The sequence below is a fragment of the Salvia splendens genome, chromosome 17, assembly GCF_004379255.2.
Source record: "Salvia splendens isolate huo1 chromosome 17, SspV2, whole genome shotgun sequence".
NCBI classification, from domain to species: domain Eukaryota; kingdom Viridiplantae; phylum Streptophyta; class Magnoliopsida; order Lamiales; family Lamiaceae; genus Salvia; species Salvia splendens.
In genome coordinates, this window is record NC_056048.1 from 12,747,472 (window position 1) to 12,760,436 (window position 12,965).

Below are 12,965 nucleotides of genomic sequence, written 5' to 3' on the forward strand. Positions count from 1 at the left end.
CAATGTGAACACCATAGTTTGGACTTGTCTGGTTTGTCGTTTCCCCGGCGGTTGGCGGCGGAGCGCGGCGGAGGTGGATGACCTCTGTTCTGTGGTTGTGATGGACGGTATTCTCGAGCTCCAAAACCGAATCCGACTCCCCCCGATGATGGTTCATTTCCGACCGCGACGGAGGCTGAATCGGACGTCGGTGACATGACTTTAAGTCGAGCTGCCTCCCGTTTCACCCATCCGTACGCGACGTCGGCTGAGGGGTAAGGTTCTTCCTTAAGGATTTCTCGTCGGATCCAATCGTATTTCTCATTGAGCCCGGTGAGGAATTTGAATAACCTCAATTCTGCTTTAATTTCTCTGTATTGTTCCACTCCCTTATCGCAACAATTAACTATTTTATGCGAGCACCGATCAATGTCGATCCAGAGGCCGTGTAATCGGCTCCAGTAGGCTTCCAGCGTTGAGTCCCCTTGTACTATTTTGCTCGCTTTGTTGCGCAGGTCGTATATCAAATACGAGTCCGATGAACTTGCGAATGTAACCGCGAGGGTATCCCATAGTGACTTCGCCGTCTGATGATGTGCGAAATCCGCTATGAGATTGGTCTCCATATTATCAATGATCCAGGAAAAGACGATTAAGTCTATTTCCTCCCAATCGGTGTATCCGATTTCGCCTGGTTTTGGTGGAGATGGAACTCCGGAAATGTGGCGGTAGACTCCTCGGCCGCCAATGGACACCTTCATCAGCCGTGCCCATAGTGAATAATTCGAGCCGTTCAACTTGAAGGCTATGGTAACACTCTTACTTGATCTAATCTTTTCGGCAATTTCGATTTGGGGTGGCTTGTCTTCTGCCATTTTTCCAGGTCGAGAGAGGTTTGGACAGTTGCTTTCTTCTCGCCGTTTCGGTCGAGAGAGGTATGTTTTTGGCTATGATGATATTTTTCTGAGCCTGCTCTGATACCATGTAGAACTGTATAATTCTCGGTTATGTCATTCACAATGAATTGATACATCATATATAGACCTAGGGATTTTATACATGGTAAGATTTTCCTCAATCAAATCTCCCTAATTATTGTCTAAATATTTCGTTCAATCTTCTTCCTGATTTGATGCAATCTTCTCTGTTTCTTGCATGATACTCTCCAATCTCCAACACTTGGAAGGAGGCCATTTTCACGAGCATGATGACTGGCCAACTCACTCACTAAATCATATTCACTAAGTGTATACTTAATCCAGACAGAATAGGTACCCGCTCAGGATCCGGATTTTGTTATGCATAATTGGAAAAACCAATGCCGATAGACATCATACATAAATCTCAAAAGTTTAGGCAAGAAAATAACGTGAAAGGATTTTCAGTTCAAGGGCTTTTGAAAAGAAATTTGTTAAAATGTAGTGACCAACTTGTTTACTACGTATGTAAACCCACTTGAATTAAAATTCCTCACTTACGGGTGCACAGAATCTTTTCCATTGCTCGCCTTTCCAGGTCGAGTTTATCATGAAACTAAAAGATGGAAAGATCTTATTGAAAGCTTAAAAAGTATTTGCAATTTTAATTTTTAGGGAATTTGCATTTTCTAGCTTCAGATTTTCACTGGTAACTCTATCTCTTTATGTTAACAATTTAGAAGACTGATCACTGAAAATGCTTCCATTTAGTGATCCATAGGTTAATTTTCCCATTAATTGATTTTAAAACTCAAAGTTGATTTTCACTGTGCGCAGCAATCAGTTTCAAACAAACTGCAGTTTTTTCTCAGGAATTAGGAGGAGTGGATTCTACCGTTAGAAAGCTACAGTAGTCTAGTTTAAGCCCTTCCAAATGGTGACCAAATCCATTTACCGAAGTAGGAGATATTCCATTTAAATTGAAGGGTGGTGAAACAGCTCATCTGAATTTTTAGTATAAGTGACAATTTTACTCGACCACAATTTAGGATATGACTGCTTGACTTTCTCCAACTTGTCCTATTTATGATCTTCCTATAAGACCATTGTACTTTTCTTCCTGACTGTTATTAGTACGATACCAAGTTGTTAAGCTTATAAAAAAGCAGGATTATGTTTATCGATTCCTACGCGGTAGACTATGTCATGGTACCCAGACACCCCCACTTGTTTCACTCTCCTAAGATATTGAATTAAAATTTTGAGCTCATTATCAGTAAACTCTGGGTGCTAATTATTGCTTTTTAATAATTACCCATGGTTGTCAATTATTGCTTTTTAATTTAGTGTAGTTAGTCAGGATTTTTTATTAATTCATGTATTAATTTGTATATTAGGAAAAGGCAAGGTGCAGTAAGGTTTTTTGTCTTTTTTTTCCTTGTTTATAATGCACCATTAATGTGGTATGTAAATGAACCTACTGTGTACTTGGATAGCATAGATAGGCCATCAGTGATTGATTTTATTTTGATTGGTTGGTCCTGAGAATATCTGATTCTCTGTGAAGTTACGTAAGCCTCTGTGCTGGATTATTTACATGCTGTCAATGTTACATTGTTAATCTACAAGAATTATGGATAATGATTGGTCTTTTGACAGTCCACAACCGTGCTCTTGCCAGCGGCACGGTTGTGGGCCCGGGCGGTACTATTCATGCCTGCTCTCTGGCAAGAGCACAACACCCACAACTGTGCTCTTCCGCAAGGACGAGCACAATTAATATAAAATTCAATTACACAAAAACATTTCCATAATATTAAAATTCATTTAAAACCCACAATAAATATTACAAATGACAAATAAAATTAAACATTGCATAATTAAAATCCTAAAAATTAAAAATTACATAATTAAAATCCTAAAAATTAAAAATTACATAATTAAAATCCTAAAAATTAAAAATGACACTACTCGTTGCCGAATTTCGCCCACATGTGGTTGATTAGGTCTTCTTGTAGTTGATTGTGGATTCGAGTATCGCGCATTGTGTGTCTTGTCTCGATCCTCTGGCCAACCGTCGTATGCTCGCCTCGGCGTAGGGGAGACCTCGCTGTTGAGCTTCCGGCTTCGTCCTCGTCGTAGAAGCTAGCCGCCCTCGGCCCTTCGTCGGCTATAATCATGTTGTGTAATATAATACACGTGAACATGATGTCGGCGATATTATTCACGTACCACAGCCGAGCCGGGGCCTTCACAATGTTGAATCGAGCTTGAAGGACCCCGAAGGCTCTTTCGACATCTTTCCGCGCTGACTCTTGACGCTGCGCAAAAAGAACCCGTCTCGGGTCGTGCGGGTTGTGGAGCGTCTTCACGAACGTCGACCACCTTGGGTAGATACCATCGGCGAGATAGTAACCCATGCGGTATATATTTCCGTTGATGGTGAAGTCGATCGCCGGTGCTACACCATTCATCACATCATTGAAGAGTGGTGACGAATATAGCACATTCAAGTCGTTGTTGGATCCAGCAACGCCGAAATATGCATGCCAAATCCATAGGCGGTAGTCGGCGACCGCCTCAAGGATAAGCGTTGGGCCGCCGCCTTTGTGACCGCTCAAGTGTTGCCCCCTCCAAGCAGTCGGACAATTCTTCCACCTCCAATGCATGCAGTCAATGCTGCCAAGCATTCCGGGAAAGCCATGGACTGATTCGTGAAGACGAAGCAACCGTTGGCAATCATCAGTGGTGGGTGCTCGAAGGAATTCATCCCCAAAAGCAGAACGAACGCCCTCGCAAAAATTCTTTAAACATAGGATTCCAGTGGACTCACCGATATGCAAATACTCGTCGAACATGTCGGCCGTTTGCCCAGTAGCGAGTTGTCGGATGGCACACGTACACTTCTGCAACGCCGTGATACTTTGCCGGCCGGCTGCATCTACACCTGTTTGAAAGTATTCAACACGTGCGGACAATGTGTTGACAATTCGCATGAACAAGCGCTTTGACATGCGAAAACGGCGCCTGAAGTAATCTGCCGGAAACCGCGGCTGGTCGGCAAAGTAGTCGGCAACGAGCCTTTCGTGGGCTCCCTCCCGGTCACGATGGATGTACCGTCGATTTGATCTGGTTCGTTGAGGAGGAGGAGCAGGGGTATTCGCCGCGACATATGCTTCGTAAGCGGCACGATGTTGTTCGTAGTATTCTTGTTCTTCGCGTTCCGCTTCCGCCATAATATGGGTGAAATCCATTTGAGAATTTGAGTGGGGGATGAATGTGTTGATAGTTTGTATGAGAATTATGAATGAGAGATGAATGAGAGATGATTTGATGTGATAAATGGATGATGAATGTGTGTATTTATAGATGATTTTGGGGAAAAAAAAATAAAAAAAAATCAAAAAAATTCAGAAAAAACGGGAAAAAACGGCCATATTTTTGGGATTTGGAAAATATTTTTTTTTTATTTTTTAGCATTATTTATAATTAAATACCGATTTTTAAAAAAAAAAATAAAAAAAAGTTTAAACACAACGGCTATGCCGTTGACGAATGGGAGCGCGCCACGTGTGCGTCCGCTGGCACGGACGTGCTCGATACATCGAGCAGCGCCGTGCCAGCGGCGCGGCTGCAGCGGCGGCGGTCCTGCGCCTTGCCAACGGCGCGGACGGCGGTGGCGTCTTTCGCCACCGCTGCGGATGCTCTCAGAAAAGGCTTTACGATGCATTCATGAGATTCTTAAAATTGATGAAAGGTTCGGATAAGCTACACTTCTGTCTGATATGATCAATTAATATTATGTCACATGTGGACAATTGGTGACTTACAAGTGATGAATCTTAGTAATTATTCTTTTAAATGCTCATTGGATTTACTTTGTTACCATATTTTATTTGTTTACCCGGTAGGATATAGCTCATATTTTTTCCTTGAACGCGACTTGGGAAGGTATGAAGGAGTTGTTTGGCCTACACGAGTCTATATTGTCTTTTCATCTGGGGACACAATCTGTAAATTGATATTTGAGTAAAGGTCAATTTTGGTCCTAAACATATAACCAAAATACAAATTTGGTCCAAAACATTCGCTTTTTGAAAAGCGGGTCCATAACAAATGAAAATGTCGCCGAATAGTCCTTTTTTTGACGGTTCCGTCAAAAAACTAACGGTCAACGCTAATTGCACAATGGCATGACCGTTAGTTTTTTGATGGAACCTTCAAAAAAGGACCGCTCCGACAAGGATTTCATTATTATGAACCTGATTTTCAAAAAGTAGATCTTTTGGACCAAATTCGTATTTTGGTCCATTCCTAAATTGAATCTATCTTTATTCTACCATTCCTACTGAAAATAAAATTTTGTTACTAGATTATGCATTCTTTTGTTTCTTCATGTAACCTTTACTTGGAAGAAGTTTATGGGACCTAAGTACCTAATGTTTCGTAGTCGTTGCCCATGTAGTCATCTAAAGAAGTTTGTGTAAATCCCCCTTCAAGTTTCTTATACAGAGTCCAGATATGAACTCCGTATATTGGTTTTTGTCATGCTAATTACTCACACATCAATCAGAGGTCACATGGATTGCCTAATGAATATTCAGTCTGGTCACTACATGTATAAAAAAAGTATCTTAGTAATTATCTTTTTCCATGACCATGAAGCTGGTTAATAAGATATTTAATTGTATGAGAACTAACAGATTTTGAAAATTTATCTTCAATATAGCCTTCAATATGTGGTCTAGAGTCTAGAGTTATTTTCATCCTTAATAGAGTTGGTTTAAATTGAGGTTTTAAGGTGTTTGTGGTTTTACATACCTGCATATCATACTGAAGAGGTAGTTAAAATTTTTGATTTCAACTGCTGCTCAGGTTTGCCAAAGCATACCACCTGCACGGGCTTCTTCTCCATGGAATGGGAGAACACAGGTAACATTCTAAAGTTAATATGGTTGTGTCTGATACTTGGCTGGATATGCTAGCTATTGTTATGTATTATAAAGTAAGGTTTGAATTATAAGATATAAAATTTGATACTCCCTCCGTCTCATAAAAATAGGAACTTTGGGGATGGCACAGGTTTTAATGTGAATTTGGTAAAGTGGGAGAGATGTATAAAGAAAAAGTGATTGAAATATTATTCGTGTAGAATGGACCCACTTTATAAGAGAGAAAAGACTTGCCAAAAATAAAAAGGGCTATTCTTTTGGGACGAACCAAAATGGAAAAAGAAGACTATTTTATGAGACAGAGGGAGTATTATTCTATGTTGTGGTTTATTTTATGTTATTGTTATATGTTTAAGCTCGGAGATATACCCAATTTGGTCAGCATATGCTCAGAGATTTCCTTTTGACTTAAATACATAAACCTCAAGATATAAGCATTCTTCCACAACTTTAGCTTTTAGCATTGTATTAACTTTATATTATGTGTAATTTCTCGTGAGCTGTAAGTTTTTCTCCTTAAGTTATTTGTACTTTCTGCGTAGAAAATTGTAATTATGTTACTCTTCCTATGTGTGTGTGTACTACTTATAGTTCTTTGGATTATTTATTTTGAAAATTCATAGTCTATCTCCTACTGGCATGCTTTGTCTTAATATACTTGTCATGAAAACCATTAGGTTTGACGTGTTTGTTTCATAATTCATACTACCTCCGTGTTTTAAAATAGAAACTATTTCCATTCTGGTTCGTTATAGAAACTTTTTATACTTTCTATTTTAGGAAATCTTTTTCTATCTAATGAGACTGGAGCCATTCTCCACTAATAATACTTCAATCTCTTTTTCTTGCTATCTCTCTCTTACCTTACCAATTATGAATTATAACACGTGCCATTTCAAAAGTTTATATTTTTCAAAGATGGAGGTAGTATATTAAACTAGATTACTTGAGTTTCAGATGAAATTTGATCCACTGTTTAACATGATGATTGTAGGAATGCCATCAAGGAATTATCAACGGGATTGAGTAGTGATAGTTCGAATATCGAATGTTTGTATCTAAGAGCTTCTTGCTATCATGCTATTGGAGAATTTAAAGAAGCAGTATGACTTTCTCCATATTCCTTATTATTCCCTCTATGATAGTGTTATTCATGGAGTGGATCTTATGATGCAGGTTAAATATTATGATGCCGCCCTAGATCTTGAATTAGATTCAATGGAAAAATTTATACTCCAGTGCTTAGCCTTCTATCAGGTTATTTATTGTTCAGTACGACTTATTTCCAGTGATTGTCTGACGAATTTCACTTTTCACCTGTCTATTAGTATTACAGCATTATTGTTGAATTATAATTGTATTCATGTTACAAACAAGTTCAAAGTAATTACAAATTTTATTATATATGTGATTTATGTAGTGTTTGGCTTCACCCAGCAAGTCTCTGCTATTTTTAGAGTTGGCTATTCTTTCTGAGTAAACTGGAGCTCCTTAGAATATCATGTGATCCATGATTTGTTTGACTTATTATCGTACATTGGAGTATATTCACTATATTGTAGGTACCATGAGTTTAGACTGAGGAATTAGGCTTCAACTTTGATGAGCGTGATAAGTGTTGTTAGAGAGTGAGGGAATCCTAAGAATTTAGTCATAACTTTGCATGTCGCTTGTCTTTGGTCATTTCATTTCATCTTCGGCACAATTTTCGGAAATTAGTTGTTCCAGGGTGCTTTAGAATCTCCAAATAGTACATTTAGCATATAAAACTGATATATCATCTGAGCAATTGGAAAAGTGTATATGCAGAAAAGATTCATTGCAGTAGCATGGTGGAATAATGGATACTTGAATCTACATTTGAACACATGATTGGCTTCAAAAAAACAATTTGGAATGTTACTAAGTCGGAATTCTCGGTCGTATGAGTTGTATCATTCATCTATCTGTTCTTGTTCTCCATATAGACATCATTTTATCCACGATCAATGTTAATCTATTAGAGTATCCCAAAACCATGCTTTAGTGTGAGGAGTGACTGTTCATCATTCTTATTGCTGTGTCTATAATCTATTGTTGCAGAAAGAAATTGCGCTGTACACAGCTTCAAAGTTTAATACTGAGTTATCACGGTTTGACTTTGATGGTGACATAGATCCCCTCTTTAAGGTAATATTAATTTCTCACATCATCCTTCCTAGGCCGTGGCTATCGCGTCAATCATCTGATTGTTCTGTTACCGTATTATGTAGGCATAGGTTAGAAAGTGTATCTGGATTCTTTTTATATTTATGTTTGAGCATGCTATGCAATCAAGCTGAATTATGATTTGCAACTTATTGACCTTTTTACTCTGAATAAATTTAAATTCTCATGATGTCTTCTACAGTGCTTCTGTTTCTTTGCCATAAGAAACTTGTACATACTTCAGAAGATTTAAGGATACAATTAATTCATATATTTATACATATTGTATGGACATGCCCCTAGATGCATTTATCACTATTGGAAGGCAGGTCACAGTCACGAATATGTATGGACATGCCCCTAAATCAGTAATAGGACGATTTAGTCGTTGGCCTCCTGCATATGTGTTCAAACAGAACTGGGGAATTTGTGAGAAGAGATATGACTTTAATGCTCGAAATAAACAAACAGAAAATGAACAACGAAAGAGGAATTCTCACGCAGGAGGCCAATGACTAAATCGTCCTATTACTGATTTCCCAAGATGATTTCTATTGCCTAGGGTCCTCACTATATATAGCGACTAATGCAGCAAAAATAGAAGCAATGAAACTCAACCTAACAAGACTTCCAATTTTCTCTCCAAATCTTCTCTATCGGTTAGCATGAACAACTTACCAAGTCAGTCGGGATCTGTGGGGTTGTTCTGCAGGCGCTTACTTGGACAAACGACTTCCCTATTCCCGCACCTGTATACTTTCCAACCGCCACCCATATCATTGTGTTAGAGATACTTGTAGCTAACATGTCATTAAAAGCTTAGTATTAGCATACTAATATTATGTCAAGCTTTATCTTTATTTCTTGACTAGTATTTTATTTCAAGACATCATTCTCTTATATTTGTAGCCCTTTAATTAGTTGATTGTTGAACGTGTGACAAATCAATTATTTGAAGCATAGGACTTTGGCTTTCAAATTTAGTTTTCCTACATGTATTAAATTTTGAAATGAGTTAGTTTGGAGAACAATTTGAGGCCAAAACATTAAATATTTTAGTACGAGATATCTGAAAATATTCAATTTAGCTGTTGCTACCTTGAGTAGTAAATGTCAGTTCTCATGCTGATATAGCCAACAAGCAGATAACCGTGAATTAGCATTAGCAAATGTGGATTGTATTAACTAGCACACATTGAGTTAGTTCAAAACTTTTCTCCTCAAATGGTTCTGGTTCTTTGCTTTTCTTGCCCTCTTACTATTTGCTACTCTACTGTTGGGTTTTGCACCAACTGATAATCTTTATCCAAACATGAATCAGTACTGAATGGCGGGACTTGCTGCTTTAGAGATTGCACAGAAAGTTGTCAGAGTTTGGCGCTCTATACAAACTGATTGGAAGCATTCAAATAAAGGTTGTCTTAAGCATGGAAAGAAAGTGAGGAGAAAAGAACTTATCCCTACTAGTCATAACAGAGGTGGTGCTGGTTGCAGCACTAGCAGTTTTTTTGAATCATCAACTACCAGTAATGTAGCAGAAGATAGACCATTCAGGCGTCCTTCATTGCCATGGCATGGTGTTTATTCAATTGCTGTCAAATGGAGACAAATATCTGAACCATGTGATCAAGTTGTTTGGATTAACAAACTGAGGTATTCCGTTTCTGTTCATCTACTTGAGATTTATGAGAGAAAAGAGTTGGCGTTACGGCCATCTGCACCATGCAAAATTTAAACTATGGGGATCAATGGTGCTGTGAATTGTTAGATATTATTTGAGGAAGAAAAGAGTTGTTCACTATGTGTATAACTGTATGTATATTTTCATGTGCATTTAAGCTTAATTTCTTGTGCGGTTTTTTTTGGTTGTCTAGTGAGGAATTTAATTCTGGATTTGGATCCGAAACTCCTCTTGTTCTTGGGCAAGCAAAAGTGGTACGCTATTTCCCAAAATTTTACAGGTAATTTTTAATCCCAAACTCCTCTTAGATTCAATAGAGACGAAATCATTCATTGCTTGTTGGTCTGCAGAGCATTCAGTGTTGCCAAAACATTAATGAAGGAGAATAAGTATGCCCGTGACAAGAAGAACAACCTCATCTATCTCAATGAAGATGGAAAATTGCAAGAAGTAATATTGTTGAACAAGTCAAACGTTAAATCTTCTGCATCTTCACTTTTTTTGTCTTCTTTCATGGACTCTACTGTTTTTGCAAGATTAGTTACTTTGGTTTGCCTTTCTAGACTTCCCATCAATAGAACTATTGTTTGTCAGTTCATTATTGGGTCCACGATAAGTGTTGTGGTGTTTTTGCCATTTTCGTCCATCCCCAGTAAGTGGGGTGTTTCTAATTTGGCACATGATCCCACCCATTCCCTTATATATTTGAACCTCATTCACACTCGATATTTACCAAAAACTCAATACTTAATTACCTAACACAATACCCTTTGTGGGACTCTTTATCCACTGAAAACATATCCACTCAGGTTATTAAAACCCATGCCCTCCATTCTACAGCACACTTATCGTGATTCGTAGTAATATAGTATGCTGCTCAATTTAGGTTGGGATATTATCGATGTACAATTTCTTGATCATGTTACCAGTCCTGTTTCTTCTTAGGTGGAAATATCAGGAGAAAAACCTCTTGTTTTAGAGTGGTATTAGTGTTTTTTCTTTTTTATGAAACTTTACTGGAGTAAGGCTGATGAGTTGACTATGCTGTAGATACCCCCCTGTAGGGATACTAATACGTATCTACACTCTACAATCTTGCATCTTGCTACAATCACCTTGTTTTCCCTGGTTCTCCACTGAACTAAACCTAAAAGACATGGACAGTATCAATGCTACAAGATTACTTAATAACAAATTTGAGCTAACTTATATTGAATCGCAATCAATGCTCAGTTTGGTTCTTTTTTCAGCTCATGGATATTTCTTTTATTGTGCTTTGTTGGTTTCCTATGTATTATGCTCTGAACTGTGTTGTTCGTTGACATTACAGATAATGAATGCAGAATCATGCTCAGACCTTTATAAAGCTGTGGGCCAGGATTTCTGGTTGGCTACTTGGTGCCACAGTACGGCAGTTGAGGGGTACTCTTTGTTGAACATTTCTTTTTGCAAACACTTTTTTGTCCGTTTGATTATAAATGTTGAAATTTTGTAACACGAACTCCTTTGATCATTTTCTCATTTCAGAAAACAGCTTGAAGGAACTAGGATCTCTTTAACACAAACGTATGCTACATATCCTTCTGGTCCACTTCATATTGATAACTTATCAATTTGTATGGTTACTGTTTTAAACTTATCTTCATCTGCTTATAAATTTTGTTGTTTGTTTGCTCCTATCAGGGATCCAATTGGGTATGATTTTGCTGTCAAAACTCCTTGCACACCTTCAAGGTGGGATGACTTCGAAATGGAAATGGTTTCAGCATGGGAGGTATCTCTTCCATACCACCTAATTCTTCTGTGCTTCTAATATCACCTGGCTCTATTGAACATAAATTCTCATCCTGTTCCTGCAATATACTCCATCCGTCCCTATGTAGTTGAGACATTTCATTTGGGTACTGAGATTAAGGAAAAAGTGTTTAGTTAGTTAAATGGAGTGAGAATAAAGTAGGACAGAGAATAAAATAAATAATTGAAGAGAGAATAAAATAAATAATTGAAGATAGAGTAAAAAAGGAGAGAAAATAAAGGAGCAAAGCTCAAGTATGTGTTGTTTTTTTTGTCATAAAAGGAAATGAATCAACTATAGTGGGACAGCTCAAAAAGGAATACGACTCGACTATAGTGGGATGGAGGACATATGGAACTGATCAAAAAAATGGAATACATGCATCATCTTTTCTTGTAGCCTAGATTGTCAAAAGCAACTGGATTTTGCAGGCACTCTGTGATGCTTGTTGTGGTGAAAATTATGGGTCAACCGATTTTGATGTGCGAGAATGTTAGGGGGGCAATTTTAAGGATGACTTATTACTGGTGAGAATATGTTTGGAGTGCCATAACATGTGCGCATTGCACTTAGTGACGTTTCACTTATATGATTCGTGCTCAATTGCTACTTGCAGGTATAATTTTATGCCGTTATCAAGAGGCACTGCTGTAATTGGATTGGTTGTGTTGCTTGGGCTGTTTATGGCCGCCAACATGGAATTCGCTGGTACCATTCCAGAGGGCGTTCAGGGATGCAATTCTAGAACGCGACCCTAACTCGTTTATATCTTCCGTGAAAAGCTGGCTGTATCCTTCCCTCAAGATCGTGGAAAGGGTACCCTGATGTAGCCTCAACTCTTGAAACAACAGGACTAGTTGTTGCGGCGTTGAGCACCTACTCTGATTGAGGAACTCATCTATAAGATATGAGTGAGTTTTTAGGTTTGACTCGGACGCCGCAGGAAGGACCAGTTTATGTGGCGTTCGCATTTTATGAAGTGTTTTTGTTAGGTGTATGTATTGTTGTGCAATCTAATACTAGTTATTAATCTAGATTAATTAACCTCGTATAATGTTTGGTTTGCCAGTGTTATTTAAGTCTTGAGGTTGTTAGAGAAACTCTGTTAACTGCCTCTGGTCAGTTTTAGAATCAGTATTAGCCTTTTGATTGGAGGATTTACGTCTTACTGATTGAACTATATTTTGTCATCAGTATCTTGTATTTTTCATGTTGCGCAATGGTGAATATGTTCCGAATTCTATATTTGGTAGTCACAGCTCAAAAGTTGGGCTTGGATCCTCTGCTGTGCCAAAGAGCACAGCAGGATTTGCAGTGCTGAAAACGCAGCTCTCAACCCTTACAAATAATGATAATTACGAGGGTGGAGAAATAGAGTTTATGATGCCTATACTATATACATGTGTTTTTGTCAAGCTAAGGCTGAATTGCATTTAACGTTGAATATGAGTATA

General features: G+C 38.2%; 1 protein-coding gene across 1 annotated transcript; it reads left to right on the top strand.

Annotated features, from left to right (window-relative positions):
* Nucleotides 1-6,886: 6,886 nt before the first annotated feature.
* On the top strand, nt 6,887-12,602 carry LOC121774632 (suppressor of RPS4-RLD 1-like). Its single transcript, XM_042171494.1, has 11 exons — nt 6,887-6,951; nt 7,025-7,105; nt 7,931-8,017; nt 9,357-9,688; nt 9,910-9,996; nt 10,067-10,166; nt 11,047-11,138; nt 11,244-11,282; nt 11,400-11,490; nt 11,943-12,038; nt 12,128-12,602. Exons 4-10 carry the CDS (start codon nt 9,363-9,365, stop codon nt 12,006-12,008), a joined length of 801 nt encoding a protein of 266 aa, XP_042027428.1. The 5' UTR covers nt 6,887-6,951; nt 7,025-7,105; nt 7,931-8,017; nt 9,357-9,362; the 3' UTR covers nt 12,009-12,038; nt 12,128-12,602.
* Nucleotides 12,603-12,965: the final 363 nt, after the last annotated feature.